Source organism: Mycteria americana, chromosome 10 (genome assembly GCF_035582795.1).
Source record: "Mycteria americana isolate JAX WOST 10 ecotype Jacksonville Zoo and Gardens chromosome 10, USCA_MyAme_1.0, whole genome shotgun sequence".
NCBI classification, from domain to species: domain Eukaryota; kingdom Metazoa; phylum Chordata; class Aves; order Ciconiiformes; family Ciconiidae; genus Mycteria; species Mycteria americana.
Genome location: NC_134374.1, coordinates 25,281,458 through 25,297,814, shown reverse-complemented (window position 1 = coordinate 25,297,814; position 16,357 = coordinate 25,281,458). Strand labels below are relative to the sequence as shown.

The 16,357-nt window shown below is 61.6% G+C and overlaps 1 protein-coding gene across 1 annotated transcript in view; it reads right to left on the bottom strand.

The window, feature by feature from the left end:
* Positions 1 to 4,150: 4,150 nt before the first annotated feature.
* The window catches only part of EFNB1 (ephrin B1), a 54,069-nt gene continuing 41,862 nt past the window's right edge, over positions 4,151 to 16,357 (bottom strand). Inside the window, exons 3-5 of the mRNA XM_075512770.1 lie at positions 8,723 to 8,815; positions 7,563 to 7,691; positions 4,151 to 6,525 (exon numbers count right to left, since the gene is read on the bottom strand). Coding sequence (XP_075368885.1) covers positions 6,137 to 6,525; positions 7,563 to 7,691; positions 8,723 to 8,815 — 611 coding nt within the window. The 3' untranslated portion in view covers positions 4,151 to 6,136. The remainder of the gene's footprint in view (positions 6,526 to 7,562; positions 7,692 to 8,722; positions 8,816 to 16,357) is intronic.

Sequence of the window (16,357 nt, the reverse complement as noted above, 5' to 3'; positions counted from 1 at the left end):
CTACCAGCAGGTTGCCAAGAGCCTTCCTCGTACTCTGGGCTGGAGACTGGCGAGGTCGTGGTGCCCCACACCGCCATGCCGGCCCCCTGGGATCTGCAGGGAGGGGGCACCCAGAGGCTGCAGCCTCTGCCCGGGACCTCAGTGGCCGGCACTCACGCTCCCGCGTTGCCTTGAGCCCAGCCTGGCCAGGAGAAGACCCCTTCCCCATCATCCTGCTCCATCCCCAGCCCACATCCACCTCCCACGTCCTGCATCCTGCATCCGGCTCCCCACATCCCGCATCCAGCACCCCACATCCCACATCCAGCTCCCCACATCCTGCATCCAGCACCCCACATCCCACATCCAGCACCCCACATCCCGCATCCAGCACCCCACATCCTACGTCCCAGATCCACACCAGCAATGAGGACGTGTAACCGCTCCAGCCCTGCCGTTCCCCGGGACCTTTCTTCTTCAGCTGGCCCAGACTCCCCGAGTTGCCTCCATGCTCCCCGCTAGCCCGTGCTGCCGGACTGTTGCCCCCGGGAGAGGCCAGCCGCGGACAAGGCATCAGCCGTGGCCACGGGGCTGCGCTCGCCTGGGGAGCGGGCGGAGAGGGGAGGGGAGCCGGCCTGTCCCTCCATCAAAGACTTGTCCAAAGTCCAGCAAAATCAGAAATTTGCTCCAGGCTGAGCAAAGTGGCTGAACAAACTCACCGAGCGTTTCCCATCCACACCCCACTTCTCATCCATAATTTATTGCGTTGCGTGGTGCTTTATAGCAATGCAAAGTGCCATATGAAAGCCGGTTATAAAGAGCAGGAGCAATGACTGTGGTGGAGCCCATTTTGGAGCCGGCTAAAGCACCATCTGTCAAGGATTTATTACCATCCCATTTCCCAAAATGACTTTTTAATAACTTATCAAATGAAGGTACATTGAGGAATGACTAAATAAGTACCAGTCACGAGATGGGACGAACATCGCTGTCCCGCACCACCCACAAACGGCTCCCCCGAGGCTCTGCCTGCTCCCGAGGGCAGGAGCAGCCCCCCGAGCTCCCGGGGGTCGGGGGCTACCGGGCGCACCGCGAGCCCCGGGGCCGTGCCGGCACGGCGGCTGGGCCGGCAGCTCTGCTCTCGGGCGCGAGACGCAGGCGTCTGCCCGGGGGGAGCTGGTGGCCTCAGAGCGGCCTCCAGCTGCAGGGACGCAGTCACCGGGGCCACGTGAGATGCTGCAAGCGTTCAGACAAAAACGCCCAGGTTTTTAACGCTGACCGAACCCAACCCAACAGCTCCCAACGACCCCAGCAGGAAAAGCCAGCAACGAACTGCGCGTGCCAACTCGTCCCAGATCTCTTCGGCCCAGGCTGCGATTTCAAAAGACAACCTGGGGCAGCAAAAAAGCACACAGGAGACAGCCGGCTTTCCATAGGAAAAAAACCCTTTTATTTAACAATATATCAGGTTCCATCACGGCTCCATGGAGTTCAGATGCCACAGAGCTGGTTACCGATGCCGATGATATGCTACTGGGCGGGAGAGCTGGGGAGAAGGCGAAAGGAATCAAAAAGAGGAACATGACACGAAGAAACAAAAGTCTGCGGCACCGGGGAGCGCGGCCGACGGGACCCTGGTGCCCAGCACCGCCAGAGCCCCGCGCGCCAACGCAGCCCACCGGGACCCGAGGACGATCAACCAGCGCGGGATTGCTGCGCCCCGCTCCGGGACGTGCCCTGCAGCAGCCCCGGGACCGGCTGCCCCCGGTGCGAGGACAGAGGGTCCTCGTTCCCCCCGTGCCACGGCCGAAGCCCCGGTGTCCCCCCGCGCCGCCGAGCTGCGCGGTGCCCAAACCGCTCCTGCTGCTCGCCAGCGGCAATCCCCGGCCCTCGGCCGAAGCCCCCATCCCGCGTGCCCTGCACCGGCAGCGGGACCGGCCGCATCCGGGCTCCGAGTCCGAATCCACCTCTCGGCAAACAGCAGCGGAGGACGGACAGGGAAAATCTGGCAGCCCGGATGCTCCAGCAGCGCCGGCACCGCAGCAAGGGCAGCCGGGCACGGGGCCGGGGCAGCAGCCCCGCGGCTGGTTGATCGCGTTGACGCGAGGCCGCCCGGGAACGCGAGGACTTTCCCCGCCTCGGGACGCGGGACCGCGGCGAGGGTGCGGATGCGACGCCGTGGGATGTAGACGTGGCCACAGCTCTGAAATGTGGGAGCGTGCGGTGCGGGTGTGCTGGTGCGCGGCGCAGCCGGGAGGGAGGGAGGGAGGACCAGCCCTGCTCCAGCACCTCCAGCCCCCCCGGGACGGCAGAGGCTGCGGCAGCCCCCCCCTCACCCTCCGCTGATATAATGCAGGTTCACAGGCAACTGCCCAGCTCCTGGGAGCAACTGGGGCTACGGGGAGCTCCCGGCTGCCCCCGGGGAAGTGCCAGGCATGCCGGTGACACCAGAGATGGCTTCGGTGGGCACGGCCACCTCCCCGAGGGCAGGGACCCCTGGCACTGCCCTGCGCAAAACGTGGGCGCTGCTGAAGAGGAGCGAGGCACCCCCGGCCTGGGCACCAAGCAGAGAACGGGCTACGGCGTGCTTGCGGTGGGCAAGTGGAAAATAGGGATAGCTGGGGAAAGGGATCTGCAACAGGAGCAGGTCCACAGGTCTGGAAAAGTGGATCAGGATCTCAGGATGCTGCATTGACATCCCGAGGTTCGGGGGTTTTTTTGGTTAAAGATAAAAAAGGAGATACATTTGATGCTCCTTTCGTTCACCTTGTGTGACCAAGCCTCTCGCCCGTGCTCGGGCCGGGGCTGAAAGCTCTGCCTGGACCCAGCACGGCCAGAAACTCGCTGGGAACGAGCCAGGTCCCGCCCTGCCGCAAGCGCCGGGGCTGTGCCGGTGGCAAGGGGCAAAGCCGGTGCTCCCGGCCTCGCGCTCTGCTTGGGGCCCGGCAGATCCTGCATTATATCGAGGCCGTGGCCCCCCGCCCCGTCCCAAGCCCCCCGCAGCCGTTCTGCCCAGCAGCGCCCGCACACCAGCACAGCCCCGCGGGGCCGCTCCGGGGCTGAGCGCAGTATGACAATGTTTTACACCCGTTCTTGTGGTTAAAATTTCTTTTTTTTTTTTTCTTTCTTTTTTTTTTTTTTTAGTTCTCATTTGTTTTTCTAAGAAAAAGCAACCAGAAAATAATTCAGAGTTTATACAAAACATCTTTACATTATTTCTTCCAAAAAAGACTAGTATTTACACAAACAAAACGGGGGGGGGGAGGGGGAAAAAAAGAGAAAAAGAAAAAACCAACCAAACTTCAATGCTTTCAACGAAAAGAACCGAAGGGACACGCTCCTTTTCAGGACCCAGCAGACCGAGGTGCTCAGCAAAAACCAAGAGTTCCGATTTCACCCTTTCTTCACATATTTACAAGGTTTCTCAGCTGCCCCCAGCAACAGGAGTGGAGCTGACGGGGGCCACTGAGCCGCAGCCCGGCTGGGGACAGCCACCGGCCCGGCTGGGGACAGCCACCGCGCCGGGGAAGAGCCACCGTGGGAAGCCACCCCGCGCCGCCAGTTTGCTTTTGGTACGACCTGTGGCCAGGCTCCTTCCTTTCCCCTCCAAAAACGAACCAGAACTAAAGGATCCCCCCAACGGCCTCCTCCACGCCAGCCGCTGCGGGGAGGAACTCCCCATCGATAAAGCATCCTCCATTGCCACCGTCACCGTCACCGCTGCCGCCACCACCACCCAGCCGGGGCTCTGCCCGCTTCGGGAACGGCGGGTCGTGATTTTGCAGATGGAAGAGGGCACCGGTGAGGGAAAGGTTTAAGACACAATTTTCTGGGATTTCTGAGAGCAGACCCCATCTCCCGGGGGAGAATGGGGGGTCGCGGCTGGGGTGGCTCCCGGCCCTTCGGCAGCAGCCCAGGGTGGGCAGAGCTGGTGGGATGCCGCGGAGGAGAGGGGGCTGAAAGGTGCTGCACCGGGGGGGCCGCCGCGGTGGGGGCCAGGGGAGCAGGGCCGGGCAGGGGGGAGCACCCGCTGCGGCTCTTCTCCCCCGAGCGGGGTAGCTGGTTTAGGGCCCTGGAAGCCGTCCTCACCGCGGGATGCCGAGGGTGGGAGGAGAGCTGGGGCAGCCTGCTCTGCTCCAGCCTGAATTCCTGCCTTCTCCTGCCTTTAAAAAAAAACAAAAACAAAAACAAAACAACAACGTGACACCAAGGGATGCTCCCGTCCTGCTCAGGACCGCGGCCAAACCCCCCAGCGCAGCATCCGAGCCGCCGGGTCTCACCGTCCCCTGCTCTGCCCCTCCTGCCGCCCCTGCCCGCTCCTCGTCAAGGCACTTTTGCAGAGCAGCTCTCTCGCTCTTTGGGCACTTCCTAACGCGGGTTTCGGGGCCCTGGGGACAGGCGAGGACAAACCAGGCCAGGCAGCCCCGTGCCACCGCAAACGCACCGCCCGGCAGCGCAACGAGCTGCCCCGGTGGAGCAGCACCGCCTGCCCCACGCTTGCTCCCTGAGCAAAAGCAGCTACTTCTGGAAGGAAAAGAAAGCGAGGAAGGAGGAGGCGGCTGCCGGTCCCCAGGCTGGGACAGCCCGAGGACAGGCAGGCAGCAGGGCACCGCCAGCCCCGCCGCGCCCACCGGCATCAGCTACGGTGCTGGCGGGTCCTCCCGGGAAGAGGAAGCTGGGAATGATCCCACCAGAAGAGCCCAAGGCTCGACCCCTTCCAGCGTGGGGAAGAAGACGGTGCAAGGCGAGGGCAGAGCGAGCCCGGGCTGCGGCAGCCCTGGGAGGTGGCACGGCCGGGCGACGCTCCTGCGGCAGGAGCGTGGCCGGGCAGGGGGCAGGCGCTGCCGGGGGCCCGTCCCCAAAGGCAGGTCCCGCAGAGGGGCACCAGGTCGCCCGCTAAACCAGGCGGGTGGAAAAGCCCAACCAAGCCAAGCCTGGCACCACAGCCAGCCCGAAGGATGCCTCCCGGGGGGCTTCCAGCCCCGAGCGCTGGCCTCCGCCTGGCACCCCCGGCACGGGCTGTGGGTTGGGTACATTTGTTTTTCCAGTTTTCCTTTCCAAGGACAGCCGCCCGCAGCGCTGCCGGCTGGGGGACGGGACCAGGGGCTGCAGCTACACCCCTGCCCTCCCGCCGCCCCCCGCTTCGCTTCCAGCAGGCTCAGCCCCAGCCCGATGGAAACCCTCGGCAAAGGCTTTTCTCTGCGGCGGGACGCCGTCGGGGAGTCGGGAAGAGCTGCCGGGCCGAGGCTGCTGCTCCGTGCAGGGCAGGAGGAGCACCCGGACTCTCGCGCACTGAATGTTTGAGACATGGTATAGATATATTTTTTTTTTTTCTTTCTTTCTTTTTATAAAGAGACTAAAACAAGAGTCAACAGCTACGAACACAAAAGTTTAAAAGGGCAGTGGCAGGAGCAGCGGGGTCTGCCCCGCGGCCGGCGGGACGGTGTGCTGGAAGGAGGCGACGGTGTGTGCCCGAAGGCGGCGGGCCGGAGTCCCGCCCGGAATTCACAAAAATAAAAATGTTACAAAAAATTAAAATAATTATAATAATAATAATAGTAGTAGTAGTAAATCGGGTTTGCCAGCTTCCTCCCTGCACAGTTGTCTGCATCTTGACACCTAGGCAAAGCATCCTCCTCCTCCCCCCGCGGCTGCTCGCCCCTCCTCGGACCGAGGCTCCTCGCCGCGGCCCCGGCGTCGGTCCAGGCTCCGGGACCCAAGCGGCGGCCGATGTGGCACCAGGCGCACGGGCACTTCACGCAAGGACGTACGGGTGAAGCAGGGAAATCCCAAAACGAAAAGGGCAGGTGGAGTCTCCGGGTTTGCCGGCGGTGTCCGAGCGAGCACGGAAAGGCACAGCGCCCGCCCCCCGGCCGGCCACAGTCTGGAGAAGAGGAGGATGCTGAAGGCTCACCCTCGAGTCTCGGGATTACAAAAGCTGAGAGCTACAAAACTAAATACAAAGGGGAGAATCAGCGCGCGAGCGAGCCATCCGCTCTCCGGCACCGGACCCTGGCGCTCCCCGCGCCGTGCCGTGGGGTTCGTTTCGCTTCCTCCCTCCCGGCGCCAGACCGCCCGCGGGGAGACCCGGGGGGCGGCTGCCCCCCGCGCTCGGCGCTCCCGTGCTCCTGCATCGGCGGCTTGCCCAGGCTGCTCCTCACACCTTGTAGTAAATGTTGGCTGGGCTCTGGGGGGGCATCTCCTGGACAATGTAGACGGGGTGCCCGTAGTCCCCGCTCACCTTCTCGTAGTGCGGGCAGTAGTTGTTCTCTGTAGTCCGTAAGGGGATGATGATGTCGCTGGGCTCGGAGCCCGCGTTCCCGCTGCATTTCGGGCTGGCCAAGGTGCTGAGGGACAAGGCTGCGGCTCGCTGCTGCGTGTGCTTCCGGTGCCGCTTGCGGATCTTGATCAGGAGGACGACGAGGAAGATGATGATGAGGATGAAGATGACGCAGCCGGCGCCGATCGCCGCGAAGACGGCCACCTTGGAACTCAAGAAGCCGTCGCTGGGACCTTGGGTCTCCTGGCCGTCCTGGTTGACGGAGCCTGCAAGGCAAGGGGAGGGGGTGTCAGAGCCCGGCGGGCAACCTGCACCCCACCTCTGCGAGGGGCTCTGCGCAGCTGGCTCCATGCTCCATCCACGCTCGGATCGCAGCCCGCGGGGTGGGCGAGCCCTCGACCACAGCAGGCTCTGGGCAGGGCAGGCAGGAGCCCTGGGCATCTGCAGCAGAGGGACCACGCGCCCGCTCCCCCACCCCGCATCGCTGCTCCCCTTTTCCATCTCCCGGCCAACGGAGCGGAGCGCTGCTCGTGTCCGGGCGACGACCGGTCCAGACCCCGGGAGACTTTGCCCTCCACAACAGACCCGGATGCCTTGGCGAAAGTCGGCTCCGATACCTGGAGCTCCACGATATCCGATTACTGACCCCCCGCCTCCTCCTGACCCCCAGGCCGGGGCAGCCCCAGACCCCGAGGGGAGACTGCTTGGCTGGCCGTAGCGGGCGAGAAGAAAAGAGCAACTCTTCCCTACTTCATCTGATTTCACTTTTCTCTCAGCAGGGTCAGGAACTCAGGAAACCACCTTCAAAGGGCTTTCACACTGGCTCAGCTCAAAAACCCGAGGACCTCACCTCCTCCAGGCCCTCTCAGATGTAGTGCGAGGAACAGATGGGCAGCGAGGAGGAGGAGGAGGAGGAGGAGGAGGAGGAGGAGGAGGAGGAGGAGGAGCAGGAGGAGGAGGAGGAGGAGGAGGAGGAGGAGGAGGAGCAGGAAGAGAGTGCTGAAACAGCACTTCCCTGCAAAGCCCCTGCCAGGACATACCGGAGCTGGGAAAACAAACCCAAGCTGCTCCGCACCGCAGCCTGGCTGGCTGTGCCGTGCCCCGAGCAGCGCCCAGCCAGAAGGTGCCAGGCTGGGGCGAGGAGATGCTGCGAGCAGCGGGGACGGCAGAGACGGGCACAACGCTTACGGGAAATCCATCTGCATCCCTGCTCCGGAGCGCCTGGTATCCCTGGGATCCATGCCGGCCCTGCTGGCAGGCACGGACCCCATCCCTCTCCTGGGGTATCCCCGGCAAAACCCACCCGGCTTCCCGGGCTCCTCCACCGCAGGGACCTTGCTGCGCGGGCTCTGCGTGACGATTTTCACGGTGTTGTCAGACTCCTTGCTCGGCCGACTCGTCGTCAGCTGCTCTGGGATCACCGCGTTGGGATCTGGGGAGGAGAGGGAAGGGACGGATGAGAAACCTCGATTCAGCCTGGACGGCAGCAGCTCGCTCCCCTGCCTAAAGAACAACTGCCCCCAAAATCCCAGCCGGCCACTCTCTCAGCGAGGCAGACGCAGGAGCAATGGGAGCTGCTGAGAGGAACAGAGCAAGGCTGAGCTGTTTCAGGGCTTGTGGGAAGCAGCTTCCCCACCCTGATCCCCCCCGCTTTTATGTTTTCTGAGCGCCCGTGCGTGGGTTGGGGCAAGTTTCTTGCAGGGGCAGTGGGAGGAATGGGAAGGGAAGGGAGCCTGCCAAGGCTGCAGCACTGCTTCTTCTGTTTATTATAAATATTGGCCCCAAAGTGAAAACGTAATAATGAAAAGCAGCCACCAGGAGCTCTGCATCCCAGTCGGGGGCCAAAACAAGCCCGGGGCATCGCTGGGGCTGGGAGGCAGCCGGCGGCTTGGGACAGGGGGTGTTGGGGAGCTCCGTCCAGGAGAAGAGCGCGCTCTGCCCCGGCACCGCCCTCAGCGATGCCCTCGGTGTCCTGCTGCCACCGCCAGCCTGGGCTGTCCCCGCGGCGCGGTGCCCGCCGCCACCGAGAGCTGCCGGGACCACGCTGAGCCCGAGCGCTAGCGCCTGCCCGGCCGGATCCCCTCCTCGGGTGCCCGGCAAGTCACGGGGGCACCGCGCGTGCCAACCCCCCCGCCGATGCACTTCCACAGTTCATGGGTCCCGCGCTGAGCGAGCTTCCCACCGGGACAGCGACCACGAGGTCACACAGAACGATTACTCCATTTTAATCCCAGTGCACCAGATATGTGCGAGTGTTGGCAAAAGAAAAAAGGGAGAAAAAAAAAAGATCCTAAAAACAAAATTTGGCCGCCCGGGCTCCAGGGAGCAGCTGGCCCGGCCTCAGTTTCCCCAGAATGCAGCACCCCCCCGCCACAGCACGAGAGGGGCCCTGGTTCAGGGGCCAACGTTTGCTGGGCAAAGGCATTTCGGCGATGGGAGGCCCCAGGGCGCAGAAGGACTCACCCTGCCCCACTTTCATGACAATCTTCATGGAGCGCGTCTGGCAGACCCCTCCTTCCCGGTTCTCCAGGCCATCCAGCGTCCCGTTGGAAGTGGCTGCAAGGAAAGAGAGGGAGCGTTAGGCAGGGTTCCCGGGAGCTGGAAGGGCACTGCCGGGCAGGTCCCAGCTCTGCCTGGGCACCACGAGGGACCTGGCAGGAGCTCGGCACCTCCCGACACTGGGGCTCGCTCCTGACCCCCCGCTGCGGCCACTTCTTCATGCCCCAGTCCGGAGCCCACCGAAGTGTTTAACACACCGAGTTCTCGCTTTCTGCACCTTCAAAAGATGTTTGCAGTGGTGAGGATGTGATCTTTCCAGCTTCCCCTCGCTGCCACATCCACACAAGCGAGCCATTCTCCGCGCCTGCACCCTCCTCCCCCTCTAATTCCTGGATAATTTCCTTTGCTCCTTGGTGTATAATAGGAACACATGCATATGCACAGTTTAAATTATACATATATAATTACACACTGTGCCTCAGTAAAGAATGTAAACTCAGAGCCCCAATGGGGTTGAGTGGCTTTAATTGCAGGGCAGAAGTCAGTTAAATTCACATTAACTTTTTGCTTTAGCCGGCACAGATTTTTAAGCCGTTGGATCCTGCGGGAGCGCAGGGAGCCGCACGTCTCCCGCCGCCACCGCACAGGAAAGGAACCCCACCCACGCGCCCGCCAGCCCTCTGCCGCGTCGGGGAGAGCTCGAGGCAGGGAGGGACACGAGAGAAAAAAACCCCAAACCAGAGGATTACAGGATTAAGCACCCAAATGGCAGATTCTGCTAAACATACTCAAAAAACTGGCTCCTGACCCCAAAAGGGCCCTCGTCGCCGGCAGCAGCAAGCGCCTGGCAGATGCTGTGCCGAGATGGGTGATGGGCTGGGCGGCCCTGGCACGCAGCGGCTCTCCCCGGTGACCAGGGACGGTTCTCAAGCCGGCACCTCCATCCATCACGGCAAACACAAATCATCCCGGCGCTCCACCAAATCCAGGCACGGGGGTTTATTCAGCCAGGGAAGCAACGCAACCTGGGAGGAGCACGGCGACGGCATACGGCACGAGCGGGGCTTAGGAAAGGCGATGCAATGAGAATCACGAAGCTACGGGGATGATTTTACAGAGACAAGGCAGTGAAACAAAGCAGGAGTCGGCCGGCACAGAGCAGCCAACACCTACCCCGAGCCTCAATGCCAAAGCTCAGCCCCGGGGTTTCAGGTTGCCTGCACAGCCCAATTCCTGCCTCCACAAAAACTCGGGTTGGGGAGGGCGGGTGACTGACGGAACCCATCCGACCCTGCTGGGTGTCGGCGAGGAGGTGATGGGCAGGGGCTGGGTGACGGGGCAAGGTCCGTCTTTTTCTTCTGCGCTCCCTTTCCGGCCGCAGGACCCTCGGGTGCCTCGATGAGGACTCGATGCTGGGCTACGCTGGAAAGCGAGCTTGGATCGCACCAGGATGCAGGCTCAAAGTCCATCAGCTCCGTCCAAACGCCTCTGTGCAATCAAGGCTCTCGTGTGAAACACCAGCAAATGTTTTACTAATCAGAAAGTCGTTGGGACGTTTGCTGAGTTATCGCCTCTCCCACGGCGGGGTTTCGCCTGCCAGCAGCTCCCTGGCCGGAGCCGTACATCCACGCATCTGGGATTCGCTGGCAGGCGTTTTGATAGGAGCACTGTCAGCACAAATCCCGATGCAAACGCCTGGGAAACGGGAGAAACACCCCCTTACAGCCTGCACAAGCTCTTCCCAACGTGAACCGGAGTCAGGGGCCTGAGCTCAAACTCCCCATACAAACATCTCTGGGAGCTAACTCGGGCAGAAGGCAGAGCAGCCCGGTTCTCCCAGGCCAGAGGCACTGGTTTGGGGATGAAATAAGCCGATAGGTCCCAGCTCACGGCCCCGAAGCAGTTCCATGAACAGCTTCCCAGCTTCCCAGCACCATGCCATGGGTTGCTCCATCTCAAATAGACTTCACCCATTCCCACTGCAACACAGCGGGGCAGGGGAACGCAGAGCAGTCTGTAAAAACCAGCCTCTGCGAGACCTCATAAGGTCTTATTTATAAGGTAATAACCTAATTATATCAAAACGATCTACAGAGTAAGTATGGCTGATGTGTGGGGAACTAGGAGATCCCGCACAAAGGCAGAGCACGCAGCAGTAACGGGAGACAGCAGGTCCTCCAAAGTAACTACGGAGACGTTGCATTTGGATAGGACAAAAATATAAAGCATCCAAACAGCACAGAGGACGGCAGCTGGAGTCACGGACAGACGAGGGGACGCAGCTGAGCATCCTTCCTCCCGCGCCGCACGCAGGACTTTGTTCGAGAAGCCTCTTCTTGTTCTGATCATAATAACGATGAGGGGAGAAAGTAGCTTTGAAAGGGAACTGCGTGAAAAAAAATGAAGCAGCTACTTGAGGGAACATAAAAAGGGGCAGCTAAAAGGGTAAAACTCTTGCAAAAACCACGGTGATTGTCTCCAGTACAGCCTCTTGAAACACGGACGCACGCTGCCACGCTCTGCGTAGATCCAAAACGGGCCAAACCAAAGCAAAGCAAGATGCTCCACACAGCTGGCCGGGCTTCCAGAAGTCAAAATCCCATCCAAACGGCTAAAAGAGAACAACTTCTGGCGAGTTTTATATAAATACGTAGGACAGACTGACATGTTGCTGAGAAGCAGGTCCGGAGGCGGGCGGGAGGCTGCGGCCAGGGGGTCCCCACCGACCCATGGGCAGGGGGCTGCAGGCTCCTCCGTCGTGTGTCCCTGAAAGCTCAGCGATGGAGAGCTGCTCCTCCCGCTGTTTCTTGCTCTCACAGCGGAAGATTGACCAGCAGAAGGCCGCAGGATCAGGCCCGAGGCCGGCACCGCTCCAGCAGAGACACGCGATCCGGGAGGCACCTGGCGAGCAGCGAGGCGAAAGCCCGCAGCGTCTGCGATGCTGCTGCGCGTGCGAAGAGCGGCGGAGGCACCACCGGTCCTCATCGGCGGATGAAATTCAGCGTCAATAAATGCAGGGTAAGGCGGGGGAGAAGAAGGTTAAATACACCGGCACGACGGTGGGCTGCAGGGAGAGGCGAGAGGCAGCGCCGAGTCTGGGGAGAGGTGGGCGCGGGGCGGCGAGGCAGAGCTATAAAACGATGAATGAAGACAGGCAGGGAGCTGGGGATACCCAGGGGAATAGGAAATGGCAGGTCTCAAACGACGGCCGTGCTTTTCACACGCCGCACTGGCAACGCGCAGCTCCCTCGCATCAGCAAGGCTTGATCCGGCCAGCCCCAGCAACGCGGAGCGTACAGGAGCATTTTCCTGCCCCCCTTCCATTTTGGAGGGACTTACAATTTCACTGTAGGACCAGGAGAGCAAAAGCAGCCTCTGGACAGATGACTTCTACTCAGGCTTAAAGAAAAGGCAGCTCCCAGCCCCAAGAGCTATTAGATGCCTTTGCCTTAATGAAGCATTAAGCCTCAGGCTGCTGAGTGATGAGGATTTAACACTGATACCATTAACCATGTAATTGCTTGTCAATTTAGAAGAGATGCTCAGCCTGCATGGAAGCACAAGGCAGGACCTCCACTTGCTGGCACGACTCACCCCGGTCCTCGGGCAGGAGACCAGCGAAACGCCAAGTCCCAGCCCGGTGACGCTGGCCAGACTGGGACAGACGCCTCTGCGGGGAGGAGAGCCCCGACAACCCCACGTTTGCACCTCCAGCAGCAACCGGTGCCGCCTGCTGTCCCCGGTGCATCACACTCTGCCTCCCCACCGCTAGCACTCAGAGTGTCACCGCGGCTTTTCCTCCTCCACTAAAAATATTTCAAACGAGAACTTGGGTTTTGGCAGATGGGAGACTCTGGAAGTAATACCTGGCAGCAGATGAAGGCAAGGGTCTCTTAAATGGTCAGCTTTGGACAGAGCGAGACGTTTGGTTTCTCTTCTGGATTCCCTCTAGCAGGACTCCGTTACGATTTGGCCCCAAAGCACAATTAATGTGCTGAGACTGTAGCGAATCCAAGTCTCTTTCCTTTTATTATTCTTAATTACTCTTCCATCTGTGCACCACAGCCCTGCTCCAGACCCAGCCAGGCGCAGCCTGGACGCAGCCCGGACGCCCGCCCCGTGATCCCCCCCCGTCCCCAGACCTGTCCAAGATTGGCGTTTCCATCGCACAGCCCCGGGCGGAGGCGGCAGCACCCCACCGGCACCGCTGCCAGGGCCTCGGGGTGCCCCCGCAGCCTGACCCCGACCCCCCCGGAGCAGACGGGGCGGTGGGAAGGCACAGACCGACTCTGCCGAGGGGCAGCTGGTGTAGAACAGGCTCAGATCAGTCAGGACACCCATACCGGGCTGAAAGCCCCTCTTCGCACAGGTAAAGACCCTACGGGTGGCCCTGAAGATATGCCTCGCGCTTCTGCGGTGTGCTCGGACGCTGTGCCAGCAGACCCTTGCACAGATCTGCAAGCAGACTCTACTTAAAACAAAAATCTAGCTCGTGCCACCTCCCCTCTCCTCCAAGACTTTCAAGCTGTTTTATGCACCCTCAGTACCGAGGCGCGGGTGTTACACTGGTAGAGCTGTTGCATTGGTGCGGGTGTTCTTGCATCAGCAGAGGTGCTGCGCCGGTGCCCAGCCCCGTCACGGGCGCCCGGCTCCTTCTTCCCCCCCCTCCCCGTCCCGGCCGGGGCTGGTGCCCCAGGGGAACCCGCAGAGCCACCGCCGGGTCACCCAGCAGAGGCACCCGCCTGCTCCGCTGCACACAAACGCCCCGGGGCTGCCCAGAGAGCACGGCTGGGTTGCAGTCCCTTCTCCTCCTCCTCCTCCTCTCCGGCTGAGCGGGGAGGCGGCAGGGGCATGCGGCCCCGCTGCACGCAGCCTACGCTCACGGTATCACCGCTATTATTAATATTATTATTATTTCCTTCCCGGGCCGCGCTGAAGGGAGGCGAACCCGCCGCCCCCTCCCCGCACACATCACCCCAAAGCCCTTTCCATCGGCTCCAGCACATTCGCTGGGTCGGCTGCCAGAGCGAGGGCAGGGGCTGCGCGGGGGGAGCCGAGCCCCACGCTGTCACGCTGCCAGCGAGGCCGGCAGCAGCCTTCCAGCTCAGAGGCAGCTGCACCGGGAAGGGGCCCTAAAGCCCCAGAAATGCGTGTGCAAGCCAGCCCAGCCCTGTCCCGTCCCTAAACGGCTGCAGGAGGTGCAAGGCTAGGGTTTCACACACCCTCCTGGCAGCTCCAGAGCTGCTCCAGCCTCCCGGTCTGCTACGGAAAGAGAAGAGCCGAGCAGCCTCTTCCCCCCGCACCGCTGACCCCGGGGGTGCCGTGTCGGAGGGCGCTGCTGGGTCCACGCCGCCGGCCAGCACCGATGCCACGGCGTCCACTGGGATTTCTCTGACCCCCCACACCTACACTGGGCATGCAAGACTGACCGCGGGTCAGCCCGCAGACAGCCCACACAGCCCCGGGTCCCTTCTCTGCGCCGTCCCCGGTGGGCACCAGGAGGTGTCCACCACGGGCAGGGATCCCCAGCCTGCCCGCCTGGCAGCTGCCACCATCACCTACTCCCCGTTACCCAAAAAATCCTTCCGGCAGGAAAAAGCTCTGCTCAGGCTGCTCCGTGCGTGGCGGTGGCTGTCGCCACGGGGTAGGGAAACAGGCGGAGATCCTCAGAGCTGGGAACATCCACCACGACCTTCCCGCTCTGCCCTGCCAGCTTCCAAAGCGCCCTAAGACCCAAACCTGACTTGCACAAGCAAAACCCTCCCTGTTTGTTATCTGCATCCTCCTCTTTGGTCCTCGGGGTTTGCTGTCTCAGGGTGCTGCAAACACAGACAGCTCTGAAAAACACGGGTGTTTCCTAGAAAACAGCCCGTCCCAGGATCGCAGGAGCTGAGCTTTCGAAGCACTGAATGGCAAACCCTCCTCATGTCCCAGCAATCCATTTCAGGTTCCCTCTGCCCGCAGCACAGCAACTCGTGGGGTCAAGGAAATACCACCGAAGGGATGCGGAGCTCGTGTCCTCCCCTCCGCAGGGGACGAACAGGGGTCCCAGCAGGTTACACCCACCCGAACGAGGGCTGACCACCACGAGCTGCTGGAGAAGCAGTGGTGGGATCCAAACCGGCGGCGCTGGGCGCTGGCGTGCCGAGGTTCACGGCCACGTTGCTCCTCCAGCATAGCCGTAAAGCCTCCCACCACCACCGCTTCACGCGTGGGTGCACAGTTTGCCTCCGCAGCGCCCTGCAGCCCGTGGCTCCGGTTTTGCTGACGGCCTCAACCCCCCGGAGCAGCCGGGAGCTGCGAGCAGAGGCGGCTCTTAGGGCTCAGCCGGCACGGCGGGAGCCGCAGCAGAGCCGCACGCTCCCAACCCAACTCCCGCGGGCGCAGCCGCACCGGCGCGTCTGCCGGCGTACGCCCACGCCGAGCGGGGCGCGGAGCTGGAGGGGCACACAGCAAAGCCGGGTGCCGGCTGACACAAAGGTCCCGTTCATGCCCGTGGTGCTTGGAGGGGATTTCGGCTCTCCAAAGTGCTACATCCTCCTGGGAAGCCCTGGAGCACCCGAGTGCGGCTGGAGGGGAAAGGGATGCTAACACCCACCAGCACCATGCGCCCAGGCCTGGAATTGCCCGGCTAAATAAATAAATTATGTACTAAAATACACAACTCTCCCTGCACTGGGGAGGGAAATGCTAGCCTCCCCACTGCAACCTCAGACCGAGCCCTTCCATCAAGGAGGAGCAAGCACGTAAGGCCAAGCGCCGGTGGGTCTCCAAGCAAGGCATGAGGAAATGACCTAAGGGTGCTGATTGGGGCCGAATTGGCTATAGTAATCATTTTGTGTTGTTGCCAAACCCTAGAAATTTTGGCTGTCGAAGGGAAAGCCTGGTGTGCTGCTCTGGTCCGCTCCCGCCAGCCGGGGCCAAGGCACAGCGGAGGAACCCGGGGCTCCACCTCCATCCTCCCCATGCTCACAGCAAGCAGGGGACACCTGGGGTGACTGCAGAGGACGGACCGCTCGCCACATGCCCCGGGGGAACCCGGACATCCCAGCCTGCGCTTCTTGCTCCAGCAAACACACCACAACGTGAAAATCACCAGGTTCAAATCCGCTTCTGGAAACAGGAATGAAAACGATTGCACTGGGTCTGGCTGGGATGGAGTTCACCTCCTCGTGGCCAGGGTCAGCCCTCCACGAAGATAAATAAAAATGTTAAATTAGCCCCATCTCTTATAAAGAGCGGCAGCTACATTCACAAAGCGCAGGTCCAGCAGTGCCAGCCGGGTTACGGGGGTAGGAAGGGAGGGCACCACGCACCCACGCTCATCCTCGTGTGCCACCGCACCGCTCCCAGACCTACGCTCTGGTTGGGACTGTCTAGGCTGCTTTCCTGGGGCGAAGGGAGAACAACAGGCAAACACTGAAGTACCCATAGAAAAAGACACTTGAGCGCAAGTAACGCTGAAGTGAAAACCTAATCTCCCATTAAAACAGCTTTCTGATGGAAAAATTATAACCAACCCTAATTAGCATCATAATTAAAAGTCACGGCTAGATCGCGGGTAGGCTCATCAAGGCCGGAAAGCACTTCTTAGTTGCA